We start from the raw sequence: 13,321 nt of genomic DNA, 5'->3' as shown, positions 1-13,321 counted from the left end.
ATGAATTCCAAGGAAACCAGGTGGAAGGGGCTTGCTGCAGGGACCCCCCATGTCTCTTTACAGAAACATCAATGTTTGCCCACCTTCTGCTGGTTCAAAAGCAAGGGGGACTCTTCTTTGTGTCCCTCCCCCCCAAAAAATCCACCCCAACCTACCTAGAGACGCGTTGGCCACGGTTGCTCCTATAATCCTCAAGGAGCCGAGGTTTGCGAAGGGAATGTCTTGGGCGCTGGAGAGACGGAAATGCTCCTGGTGGTCCAAGAAGCTTGCGAGGCCATCAGGGTAAGTGAAGAGGCTCCATGTGCTGAACAGCCCAGGCGAAAAGGGCACCCCAGAAAAGTTCTTGCGCTCCAGGGAGCCGCCGAGATCTGTGGTGACACTGCCATGCACGTGGGTGGCATTGGATTCCAGGCTTAGACGGAAATGAGTGGCATCGGTGTGGAGGCCAGCCAAGGACAGGGTGCAGGAAGAATGACCAGGGAAAGAGAAGGTGACGTCAGCTGTGGCGTGCGGACCTATCCCGCCAGGGAGGGGAAAGTACACAGGCTCCGGCGGACCACAAAAATCTGGCAACAGAGATGGGAGCAAATTAGGCCCAGGGAAGGGAAGGCGGAGGAGCCTGCTGTTATTGGCGGAGCTCGACTCAAGGACTCCCAACACCCATTTCATTCAGAGCCTGTGAGAGGAAGCATCGGAGGGCTCCATCCCACAAGAAGCCCACCCGCCTTTTGGATCAGCCCCCTAGCACTCAGCCACTGCCTCTCCCCCCACCCCCTGCCGAGGCAAAAGGGATTGGGAGGGGCAGCGACCTACAAAAATTCACATGTGGAATCTGAGGTTCCCAAACTTGTCCCCCAAATCCAGATTCTTTTATCTTTCAGAAGGATTTTATGCAGTTACGAAATGCCGATTCTGAAACCAAAATGAGCATGCCTTTTTTGAATTGCCTCTTGTAAACCACTCTGAGATCTTGATGAAGGGTGGCATATAATTTATATAAGGTTGGCATAATTTAAATAATTATAATTATAATTCAAGGGGATGAAAGCTACCCCCCTACATGAGGGCTTTCTTCCAAGATTTCCCATAAAAGCCTTTGGAGAGGGATTTTGTCTCAAACTGTCAGCTCAGTCCTTCACAGGTTTGTTGCCAGCCCTTTGCATAGTCTGTTCCTCTAGTCTTTCTACCTAATTTATCAGGAATTTGCTAATTAGGGGTTTGCAATTCCTTGGATCTCAGAGTGGCTGGAGCAGAGTACAATTAATAACATTGTTACTGTTACCATTACCATTATCGTTACTGTTATGTTTATCGTTATCGTTAATCGATATCATACTGTTACGGTTATGGTTACAGTTACAGTTCTGGTTACCGTTACCGTTACAGATATCGTTATCGCTATCATTATTATCAGCTGCTTTCCTTGAGATGATGTCCAGCATTTCAGATGAAAATCCAACAGTTTCACACCTGAGTGGTGCTTTTATACTGCAAATTGCTTTGTGATTTTAGCTCCCCTTTTCTCCACTCATGAGAAGAGAGGCGTTAAGAGGCAGCTCTCTCTCTCTGTCTGCTCCAGCCTGTCTGCGGCCCCTCTGTTGCCCTTGAGCATCTATGGCACTCACCATATCTGTGCTGGCAGACAAATCCTGTTATTTCGGTCGTAGGATGCTCATTGCACGGTCTGGTTTGCCATGTCCCATGCTGGGCCATATTGGTGGGCTGGAGACTCAGCACCACACACTGGTCCTTCACCTGTTCAGGGGCTTTTCCTAGAGAATAGAGCAGCCAGGGGTTGTAAGAGCCCATCCAAGTGGCTTCTAGCCACGGCCTCCTACCTTGTCTCCAGGAAGTCCCAACACACTTCCTAATGCTACCTTCATTATCACTTCCTGCACTTCTTTCCCACCCCAAGTGGGAAATGGGCAAGAACTTTAGGCCCATTCCACACCCTTCCCCCAGCCTCAACACCCCATCCCACAGCCCATTTGTGTGGAGAAGGAACCCCAGCTGAGTCAATGTGGTATTGCAGACTAGGGCCTGGGAGAGACCAGGGTTCAAATCTTAATTTGGGCATTGTTGTTGTGGGGATTAAGGGGATTAAGGGTGGAGGGAAAGAGCTCCTTGTAGAAAAATGTGGGATATGAATGCAATAAATAAATAAATAAATAAATAAATAGGGGCAATAAAATAATAAAGAGCCCCAGGTCTTATGGAGCAAGTCTTATGAGGAACAGTAGAGAGAGTTGGGTATGTTTAGCCTGAAAAAGAGGAAACTGATGGGACAGATGAGAGCCATCTTCAAATATCTTAAGGTCATCACATGGAAGATAGAACAAGCTTGCTTTCTGCTGCTCTGGAGCCTAAGACTCGAACCAATGGATTCAAGTTACAAGAAAGAGGGTTGTGACTAAATGTTAGGAACAGCTTTAGGGCAGTACGAGCTGTTCAACTGAGGATTGGACCCCCTCAGAAGGTGGTGGCCTCTCCTTCCTTGGAGGTTTTTAAGCAGAGGTTGGATGGCCATCTGTCATCATGCTTGAGTTGAGATTCCTGCATTACAGGGGGTTGAGTTGGGGTCCCTTCCAACTCTACAAATCTATGATTCTAGTTTTTATGCAGTTCTGGACGGCAACCAAGAGTTCTGACACAGAGAACCAGCTGTGATTCAGGACCCTTCTGTTCAGGAGCAATCATGCTTGGACTCAACATACCCAGATGCCACCGGAAATAGGCTGGGGGAGCTGACGAGTCGCTCCACCTCCATGAGGTGCCAAAGCGCAGCCCGATCCACATCTGCCAGCCGTCCTCAGGAAAGGCATCTGGGGAGGAAAAGGAGAAACCATCACAGATGTTTCTTGGTAAGGATTAGATGGCCAGCTCCCCGCACCCTCTTTCAGTGCAAAACCATCACTACTACCTCCCAGTTTGAATGGGGACAATAAATGCCACCATCTCATAGAATCATAGAATTATAGGTCGGGAAGGGACCCGAGGGTCATCTAGTCTGACCCCCTGCAATGCAGGCATACACAGTTGTCCCATACGGGGATCAAACCTGCAACCTTGGCATTATCAGCACCACACTGTACCAACTGAAGAGGAGGAGGAAGAGAGTTATCCTGAGGGCGGCATTTGGGTACAGGTGCTCTTTTAAGTTTTGAAAATCTCCACTGTTAGTTTCATTTTTTTGTTGCTTTTGACTGTAAGCATCTTTAAAGGGGCATTTGCCCAGAAAAGCAGCCCCCAAAATATTTAAAATATAAAGAGATAAATGGCAACAGCCATCCCCTAAGGGCACTTAAAAAACTAATAAGAAGCACATATCTCAATTGGTAGAGCATGAGATTCTTTATCTCTGGTTCGTGGGTTCGAGCCCCGTGTTGGGCAAAAGGATTCCTGCACTGCAGGGGGCTGGACTACTAGACAGATGGTCCTTGAGGTCCCTTCCAACTATGAGTCCATTATTCTAAGAGGAGCCCAGCTAGATCAGCCCAAAATGCTACTGTCTTGGCTACTGGTTTGCTGCTTCCATCCCTCACCTGACAGGAAGGTGTTCTGCTCCTCATCTCCAACAATTGCGAGGCCCTCCCCAGATTCCTGGCAAAAAGACTGGGCCTCTCTCCACGACCTCAGTTCCCGGAAGGATGGGAAATGGAAGGCGTAGCAGTGGGAGCGGAAGGGCACTTTCCTCACAGAGCCAGGGAGGGCATCTAAACAGGAAAGGCACAAGGGGAGAGAGAGAGGTACAAGAAGGTGCAGCTATGAAGTTGGTGGGCAGGTCCACAGTTTAGATTAATGTAGATGGTGAACTCCTCACACTGCCTTTATTTCCCCTTCATCCACCCAGCGTTCTCCTCCACATTTTCTCCTCCTGAAATCCAGAGATCCCCTTTGCACTTCCCCCAGCAGGGCTTTCGACAAAATCCCCCATGATATTGTTGTGAAGAAGCAGGTAAAATGTGAGCTGGACGAGGAAACTGTTAGATGGATTTGTAGCCGGTTGCCTGGCTGAACCCAAAGTGTGCTCGTTAATGGTTCCTCGTCATCCTGGGGGGAAAGGGGGGCTGCCACAGGGCTCTGTCCTGGGTCCGCTGTAGTTTAACATCTTGGATGAAGGAATTGAGGGGATGCAAATTTGCAGATGACCCCAAAATGAAAGGGGTAGCTAATGCCACAGAAGACAGAATCGGGTTTCAAGATGACCTTAACGGATTGGAGAACTGAGCCCAAACTAGCAAAATTTCAACAGGGACAAATGTAAGGTTCTGCACCTTGGTAGGAAAAACCATCTGCACAAATATAAGGTGGGGGACACCTGGCTTACTAGTAGTACATGTGAAAAGGGTCTAGGGGACTTAGTGGACAACAAGCATAACATGAGTCAACAGTGTGATGCACAGAGGAGAGGCCTATCAATGGCTACTAAGTCTTGAAGCGTCAAGGGACCCCTTCCATGCCGACCCTGGGTGATGGGGAGGTAAAACCCAGCCAGAGGACAGGATATAAATACTACTACTACAACAACAACAATTACTACTACTACTACTACTACTATTAAAATTAGTGAGGGCTGCTGGGGTTGGCTCTCTCCATTCATCAGCAAAATGCAGTATTTCAATAGCCTCCATCATTATGCCTCCTGCTGGCTGCTGAATGTCGAGGCTGGGAAGGAGACACCCTCTTTGCTCTTACCTTTCATGGGCATCTCACAGATGAAGGAGACGTTGGCACCGCAATCCCAGTCCCTCCACTGGCCAGCGTAGATGCCCACGAGCTGTGTGCAACGCTCCTTCTTGGGGTGGCCTTGGAGCCAGTTTCTGATAAAGCAGAAAGAGTTCAAGATCCAAAAGCAAAGAACTTGCTTCTGATCTCTTAGCAAACCACTTTTATAGCTCCGTCGGCAGAGCAGGAGACTTGATCTTGGGGTTGTGGGTTGAAGCCCCACACTGGAGCCCTCTGCCACCAGAGCCACGCATCAAGGTTCTCTTACCTGTACCAGCTCTGCGATAATGGGGTCCCATCCACCCAGGCGAGCTGACTGCTTGCCTCTCGCCATGCTAACCCGATCCAGTAGTGCAAGGCATTTTCCCGGGTGCTGTCTGAGAGTTCCGTCAGGAACATCTGTGCAAAGGCAGCATAATAAAATCACAGAATCATAACATTGTTGAGTTGGAAGGAACCCCAAGGGTCATCTAATCTAAACCCCTGCAATGCAGGAATCGTTTTGCCCAAGATTAAGAGTTTTATGCTCTCAGATTGTTCTTTGCTGAAAGAAAATTATATGAAGATGATGTATAGATGGTATATAACTCCAGTGCAGTTAGGTAAAATGTATAAAACCAGTTCAAATGTGTGTTGGAAGTGTAAGGAAAAGGAGGGGACATTTTATCATATGTGCTAGGATTGTAATGAAATTAAAAAGTTTTGGGAAATGATATACAATGAACTGAAGAAAATGTTCCATCTAACATTTGTTAAGAAACCTGGAGCATTTCTGTTAGGGATTGTAGGAAAAGACCTGCCAAGGAAGCTGAAAAATATCTTCATGTATGCAACAACGGCGGCGAGAGTCTTAATAGCACAAGGGTGGAAGAATGAGGAAACCCCGACTAAAGAACTATGGCAAGAGAAACTGATGGACTATGCAGAATTGGCAAAATTGACACATAAACTATGGGACAAGGATAACTGTGACTTTAATGATGAATGGAACCTTTTACAAAGTACTTAAAGAAACAACAAAGTGAACTGGACTCCTTGGCAGGTTTTGAATAAACACTCACAAACTTTTTATGGACAATAACCAGCCAGATAAATTAAGGATTTATACAGTTTTGTAATATGCAGAGAATAGTATTTGTAGAGAAACCAGAGACTGGAGCTGAGGGAAGTCAGGGGGGAGGGGAGGGTGGGTTATTTTATGGGGGGAGGGGGGAATGGGGGGAATTAAGGATGATATGTATTAAGATAATATGTTTTGTTTAAATTTGTAATAAAAAATATTTTTTAAAAAAAGAGTTTCATGCTCTACCGACTGAGCTGTCCTGCAGTGGGAGCAAAGGCAGGCAGCATAACTTTCGCCACTTTCCCAACAGTCTCTGCCAGGGACTTCTACAGGAAAGGGGCCATGGCTTGGTGTTAGGGCAATTGCTTTGCATGCAGAAGGCAGCATCTCTGGGTAGCGCTGGGGCAGCGTCCTTGCATGAAATCTTGGAGAGCTGCTGCCAGTCAGTGCAGACAATGCTCAGCTAGTTGCACTAGCTGTTTATGTTCCTGGGCTCAGGAAATGACCTAGCCGACCTGGGACTCAAGAGCCCTCATTGGGTGCAGAATAGAAAAGGGTTCTGAACAGTGTTAGAAATTCGCCAGGTGCCGGGTGCATTTTGCAGAGATCTCTTGGTTCGCCTCCTCCTCAGTTAATCCCTACAACGACCCTGCGAAGTAGGTTAAGAGTCTGTGATTGACTCCAAGGTCACGCAGTGAACTTCATGACTGGCTGAGTGGGGAGTTGAACCCTGATCTCCCAGGTCCTGGTTCAACTCTTCAACCACTACAGCACACTGGCTTCCTAAAGAAATTCTGCTATGGGACCACTCTATCAATTAAGTTGGTCAATAAATATGGGGAAAGCAAATTGTCACTTTGAGAAGGATCTGCAATATTTTCCTTGAACCCCTTCTGGATTGTTTGATTGGATGTTTTAGTGGGTTGTCAACCACTTTGAGATTTTTCCTTTAAAAGATAAAGCAGAAATGAAACACGGCACCTAGAGCACCTGGCCATTGCCATACCTGGGTCAGACCTGGATTCTATGCCAGGCAGTCAACCTCAAGTGAGGTTTCCCTCGCTTCCTCCCTCCCAAACTAAAGCATTCCCAGCCTGCAGCTTGCAAAATCCGCCTCTTACCTGCTTGTGGTAATCCTTAATGACAACCAGGTCTGCCTTTTGGTCCCTGCAGAAGACTCTGGCTTCACTCCAGGACAGAACAAGAGAGCCAGCTGGGATGTAAAGGCAAAGCTCATTCCTGTACAGGATCCATCTTGGGGGGCACAACCCCAGCACTGTGTGGAAAGGAAAGGTGGCATCAGTAAAATGTTATCTTCTTGTTGCTAACTTTCAAAACAGTAGCTTCTTGTTCCCACCTCTCAAAGCTGGGGATTTGGACAAAGGAGGGAAGGGGCATGTCAGATGGTGTTCCTGGGCACTAGAAATGCTTTTGGGTTGGGCCTGCTTGCTGGTCTGGGAACCACAGAATCATAGAATAGGAAGTGACCCTGAGGGTCATCTAGCCCAACCCCCTCCAATGCAGGAATCTCCACTCAAACATCCATGACAGATGGCCATCCAATCTCTGCTTTAAAACCTCAGTTGAGCAAAAAAGAACAATAACTCCAACTTCCTGCATTGCAGAGGGTTGGACTAGATGACCTGTGTGGTCCCTTCCAAATATATGATTCTATTATTCTAAGGAGAACTGCTCTTGCTGGTTACAGACAGCCTTTATCTCCTTTGCCTTGCCAGCCTAACAGTTGACTCTGACACCTAGGATTTTGCTTGCACACACACACACACACACACACACACACACACACACACACACACCCCTCATAATTTTATCCACAGATAAAATGACTCAGAATTTGCTCAGTTGCGTCCATAAGAAGAAGAAAGAAAAGCCAGGGGACTTGAAATAAATATTGTGATCTTCCCACTTTTTATCTCTTGTCTTCCTCCAGGAACTTCCTACCAGAACTGGCGAAGAGCAATCCCAACACGACTCGGACTACCATCTCTGATCTCCTTAGAGCCGCTGACCCCATCACCCTAAAATCGAAATTACATCACAGTTAGTCTTTCTCTGGGATAGGAGATCTCCATCCCCTGCCAGGACATGTTCCCAACCTTGTCAAGGAACAGACTGCATACTGGTCTTCCTCATGCCTTCAATTCAATGCTACCAATTCATGTGGTAATGTAGCAAATTTTCTGGTCTCTGTACCCAGCACTGTTCAAAATTCCCCAGGTGAAAAAGGCGAAAGATTTATACGATCTGAGGAGAAGCCAGAGTATATTTAAGAACTATCTTAAGAAACATTGTAAAATTAATGAGTGTTAAAATGATGCGGCTTTAGAAATTAAGTGGATTACAGCTGTAAAGATTAAGTTAAAAGAAAAGAAAGGTTAACAATTAGATAAAATTAAGGGTGAGGATTTGCTGAACTAAATATTTGAAATTGGAATGCAGAAAGGGGAGGTATGAGGAGGTTGGTGAAGTAAATTTTAACAAAACAAGGATTTGAAATTATATGTGTTTTGGTTTTTTTCTTGTTTGTGTTTGTTTGTATTGTTGTGTTTGATTATATAATTTGTGAAACTTTAATAAATATCTTATATAAAAAAAAAATCCCCAGGTGAGTTTTGCAATGGGCAGAGGTCCAATTGTGACCACGTGGAGATCTCTGGGCACCAGGCTGGCAACTGACATCTCCATCTCGCTGGCCCCTCCAGCTTTCTTAAGGATGTAAGCAGAAGAGCTTATTTATTGCATTTTTATCCTACTTTTTCCTCCAAGGAATACATGGTTCACCCCCCACCATAAAAAAATCAAACAATCCAGAATAAAACAAATTCAAGCTTCAAAGGAAGTATTTCAGATCCTTCTCAAAGTTACACTTGGCTTTCCCCATATATATTGACTGACTTAATTTATAGAGCTGCCATTGTAGCAGAAAGACTCTAGGAGTAGTTAAAGCACCCAGTATGGATGCTTACAAAATGGCCTCTGTGCTGTCACAAAACACACACACACACACACACACACACACACACACACACAAAAAACCAGGATGGTTGAGGAGCAGTTGAGGGGTCTGAAATAGGCAACCTATCCTATGTGTGTGTAAGAGAGAGTGGCAACGACCACAGCATCGCACACACTCTCAAAAATCCCGCTTGCTTTGGGGCGCTGCCTAGCAACTGATAACTCTAGGCAGGCTTGGTTTAAAGGTTCCAGCCACTAGGCCGAAACACAGCCTGCCTTTTGTTACTAGTTGTTGCTGCTGGTCATAGATCATAGAATGGTCTAGTTCTGATGAGATGAAGAGTCTCGTGGTCTACTGGTGATGATCAGTGCTGGGGGGAAACAAGGCATTAGGAAATAAATTTTGACTCAAAAACAATAACTACTGGGGGGGGACCACACACACACCAAAAACACCCATAGCTGGACAGGTGAAAAAATTGATGAGGCAAAAGCAGCACCTCCCTTGGTCAAGAAGAGAGCAGAATAGTGGCCCTTTTGCAGAATGACCATGTTTTTGCGGCAGACCTCAACAGATTTGTTGAACATCATCTGGTTAGGATGGGGAGACAGCTGCCCCTGTTGAATTTCTGCCTGCCAATGCAGGAATCGTTTGCCCAATATGGGACTTGAATCCACAACTCCGGGATTAAGAGTTTCATGCTCTTACCAACTGAGCTTTCCCATTGTCCTACCTGGGGATGCAGGAATTTTTTGCCCAACGTGGGTTTGAACCCACAACCCTGAGATGAAGCACCTTGTGCTTTACTGACAGAGCTATCACACCTATTTAGCTCTCTGAAGCAGTTTGATTCTGATGCTGAAATTTTTTCCAGTTGCTTTTGCTTCATGAAAGCTCAGTCAGTAGAACATGAGACTATTAATCTCAGGGTGGTGGGACTAGATGACTATTAATCTCATGGCAGGGGGTTGGACTAGATGACACTTGCGGTCCCTTCCAGCCATACGATTCTATGATTCTAACGCTGCAATCCTAAGGCTCATATAAGACTAGAGCACCTCAGCTAATTGACCGACACAATACTTTGGAGCATTACCATGAATGAATGGTTCTTTTATGTGCTGACAGTGAGATGTCTGAAGAAGGGGAAATGTACCAGGCCGAAAAATCAGTGAACAATGGCTGCATTGACTCGACTGTATGTGTTGAAATCCTGTTTGCGTCAAGAGGAGCAGGAACGACGGAAGCTGCTTTAAGTGACCCTGGAGCAGCAGTCTTTGATGTGTTGACTTTATATCAAAAGATTTATATCGAAAGATGGCCCCTTTCCAAGACTAGCCTGAAAAGTGAGAACAATCTGTCATTTCTCAACCTGAGATAGCTCAGTTGGTGGAGCATGAAACTCTTCTTCTCTGGGTCGTGGGTTCGAGCCCCGCATTAGGGGACAGATTCATGACTTGTGGGGAGTTGGATTAGATTATCCTTGGGCTCTACAGTTCCATGATTCTAAGCTTAACGCTGAAACAAGCTCACATCCAGTGCTATTCCATGGACTAAGTAGACCACTGTTTCAGCTCCGTTGGTTAGAGCGAGGAGCTGGTAATGCCAAGGTTTGATCCTGTATTGGCAACCTGCATATTCTGCATTGCAGGGAGTTGAACTAGATGACCCTTGGGAGGAAGGGGGGGCCAGGAGACAGACATGCGCTCCCCACCCCCAGTCTTCCAGAAAACATAGAGAAATGAAAAGATCAGAGGAGAGATTGGTTGCATACAGACGCAGTCTATGATAGCTTGGAAAAAAACCCAGAGAGGAAGGGAAGACAGGGACCTTCAGTCCTCACAACTGGCTCACCTCACAACTGGCTCATTCTCTTACTGAGAAGAGTTGCTGGCATCACTAGGACTGTGTAGTTCTAGTTTCTTTGAATGAAGAGTTAACTTCACTGAGACTGGTGTTTTTTATTACAGACCTACACCTGACTCAGGCTCCTGACATGCAAACAGGACAGCAGCAAGGCATGCAATGTCCTAGAGACTATGATACCCATCTCTACACGTAGTCATGAAATGACTCAGCAAGTCATACACTTGACCTCCCAGGTATCACAATGGTAACCCAGTGCCACATGGCTCCCTTATCTCAGATCATCCAGACATGGGGGATTGGTCTCAAGACATGAGACCATTTAATTTTAACCCATAGTTCACAATGTCCATCAGCTCAAACCCACCCCTGACAGAGAACCCCATATGCAGGAAGATGACAACATCTTCCTGTGGCCCAGGAAAAGTGACCTTTAGAGCCAAAAAGGAGAGGCCTAAAGACTATAGGTCTGGCACAACAGCACACCCCACTCTAAGGATGGGTGAATCCCTAGATGTCACCCTCCGAACCTCTCAGGGAGGTGGGACATAGAGAAGGGCCTCAGATGACAAGCACAGGGTCTGGGATGGTTTGTATGGGGAGAGTTGTTTCTTTAAGGCACTGGGGTCCTGAGCTGTGTAAGACTTTATAGGTCAACACCAGTAAGTGACACTTGTCAGTCCAGTCAGCTTCTGTGTACATGAAACAGGCAGGAGGTGCCATCCTATCCATTGCTACAGGTGGCAAAATGTTTTGGGCCAGCCACGCATGTACTCATCCACCAGAAAGGACCCACACAGAAATGCCACCTCTCACATCCCTGGACTTAGGGGGTAGTATTCAGCTATGTTTCACTTGACCCACTGAAATTAATGGACCTACAGTAACAGTCATTTTCATTTATTTCAATGACAATACTCAGAGTAAAACTTAGTTGAAAACCATCCAGGGTGCTGCGCATTACTAGCTAAGTTGCACATAAAAAAACACTCGAAGGTACAGTGTTTTTAAAAACTGCTCCAATTATAATAGGTTGCTTGTTTGCTCCTTCCTGCCACTGCCAGCCTGGGCTTTGAGATCTTCTGGGGAGGACATTTGTGTAATTCTGCTGAGGAGCATAACCCATGGCAGTGGCATGAGGAAGGGCCTTCTCTGCTGTGGCGCCCCGTTGGTGGAATTTTGCCATAGAAGTCTAGCTTGTGTGTCTCTCATCCAGTTTCAGGTGTGGTGCAAAGGACCACCCACCTGCCAATCTCATGACTTCATTCAGGATTTACTAGGGCAGGGTGATAAATTGATACATTATCCAAAACCAGTTTGAAGTCCATATCAGGATATTGGTTTCATAATATTTCACCTGGCAATATATCGCGAATCATGATGTGTGTGTGTGTCCTATGCAAAAATCCTAATGTGGGAGAAACCGTGAAACCAGCCAATAGCTTCATCCTTATTTCAGACATCCTGATATATTGGTATATCACACTGTTTAGCTGGTGATACACTGTATAGCACAATGTTGAAAACCAGATATTGCCCAGCCCTAGGCTTCATGCGATGACTGCTGCTGTCCCCCTGTTCTCTGGGGAAATGCTTGGGCTGCTTCAAGCAGCATATAATGCTTTTAAATGAATGAATGAAAAAGTGTGCCTGGAGAAATCAGCCACCCTCAAATCCCTCATGCAGTTGTGATTGGTATCTAATCCAATATTTGAGTAATAAAGGCTGCAGTGGCAGATAACTGTTACAGGTTACGGCCCTTGTTATGGTTCATGCAGACAATTTTTCCAGACCAGAATAAATGTTGCTATTTGTTTATTCCTTCAGAAGAGTAGAGACTTGGGTCTTTTTGCCACAATCAATTTATTATGCAATACATATTTGTTTATCATCTGTTACACTGTGGGCACATCTCTTTCTCCACCGCACTGCAGGATATTGCATTTTCACTGTGGGGATATTGTATTTTCAAAACTCTCAGAAAGTAATATTTCTATCTGCCATTGTGAAGGGCTGGGGTGGGGGTTAAGGAAAAGCAGGCAGGCTCACTTGCAAAATAAGGGTGTACAAAAAGCATTGTATTGTTTGGTAGGGTATAGAAGCTGGATTTCTCTCCTTGAGACAGGTTTGCACTGTGTGCGTACCCAACAACATGGGGGGGGGGGGAGAGAGAGAGAACCAAATCACTGTTTGCATCATTAAGGGTTTTTTCTGTATGCCCTGTTTAGGAAAGTTTTCAATGTTTAATGCTGCATTGTGTTTTTAATATTCAGTTGGGAGCCATCCAGAGTGGCTGGGGAAACCCAGCCAGATGGGTGGGGTATAAATTTATTATTATTATTATTATTATTATTATTATTATTATTATTATTATTATTTGGTGGATATGGTTACATCAATATTATGAGCCAATATTAATGTTACCATATCTATGACTACAAAATTATACTGTGTGTTTTGTTCTTATGCTGGGGTTTTTTACATTGCTGCTAAAAATGGTAATAAATAAAGTGTGGGACTTCCTGGCACACATGCCCTTTGACATGGAAGCTCTTCAAATAAATCTATACCGCCTTAATAACATTCACATACAGAACATGCAGCTCAAGCTAGAATTGGGTGTGCCCTTTAATGTCATGTGTCAAAGCACTTGCCAAAGCAGTCAGAAACTATATTGGGGTCAATAGCAC

At 45.5% G+C, this 13,321-nt stretch overlaps 1 protein-coding gene across 7 annotated transcripts in view; it reads right to left on the bottom strand.

The window, feature by feature from the left end:
• The window catches only part of LOC308574123 (uncharacterized protein), a 36,996-nt gene extending 25,829 nt beyond the window's left edge, over positions 1–11,167 (bottom strand). The window contains exons 1-10 of one of the 7 annotated variants that reach the window (XM_081171588.1): positions 10,644–11,167; positions 9,862–10,104; positions 7,751–7,827; positions 6,910–7,064; positions 4,994–5,124; positions 4,696–4,820; positions 3,543–3,713; positions 2,715–2,822; positions 1,626–1,772; positions 156–566 (exon numbers count right to left, since the gene is read on the bottom strand). In XM_081171588.1, coding sequence (XP_081027714.1) covers positions 156–566; positions 1,626–1,772; positions 2,715–2,822; positions 3,543–3,713; positions 4,696–4,820; positions 4,994–5,124; positions 6,910–7,064; positions 7,751–7,827; positions 9,862–9,953 — 1,417 coding nt within the window. In that variant the 5' untranslated portion in view covers positions 9,954–10,104; positions 10,644–11,167. Of the gene's footprint in view, positions 1–155; positions 567–1,625; positions 1,773–2,714; positions 2,823–3,542; positions 3,714–4,695; positions 4,821–4,993; positions 5,125–6,909; positions 7,065–7,750; positions 7,828–7,905; positions 8,206–8,887; positions 9,162–9,861; positions 10,105–10,643 lie in introns of those variants that run through there. The other 6 variants (XM_081171589.1, XM_081171587.1, XM_081171590.1 and 3 more) reach the window with 6 other exon arrangements.
• Positions 11,168–13,321: the final 2,154 nt, after the last annotated feature.

The sequence above is a fragment of the Podarcis bocagei genome (assembly GCF_964188305.1).
Source record: "Podarcis bocagei genome assembly, chromosome: 15".
Lineage (NCBI taxonomy): Eukaryota > Metazoa > Chordata > Lepidosauria > Squamata > Lacertidae > Podarcis > Podarcis bocagei.
Note: the sequence above shows the minus strand (reverse complement) of the source record. Positions and strands in the feature narration are given on the sequence as shown.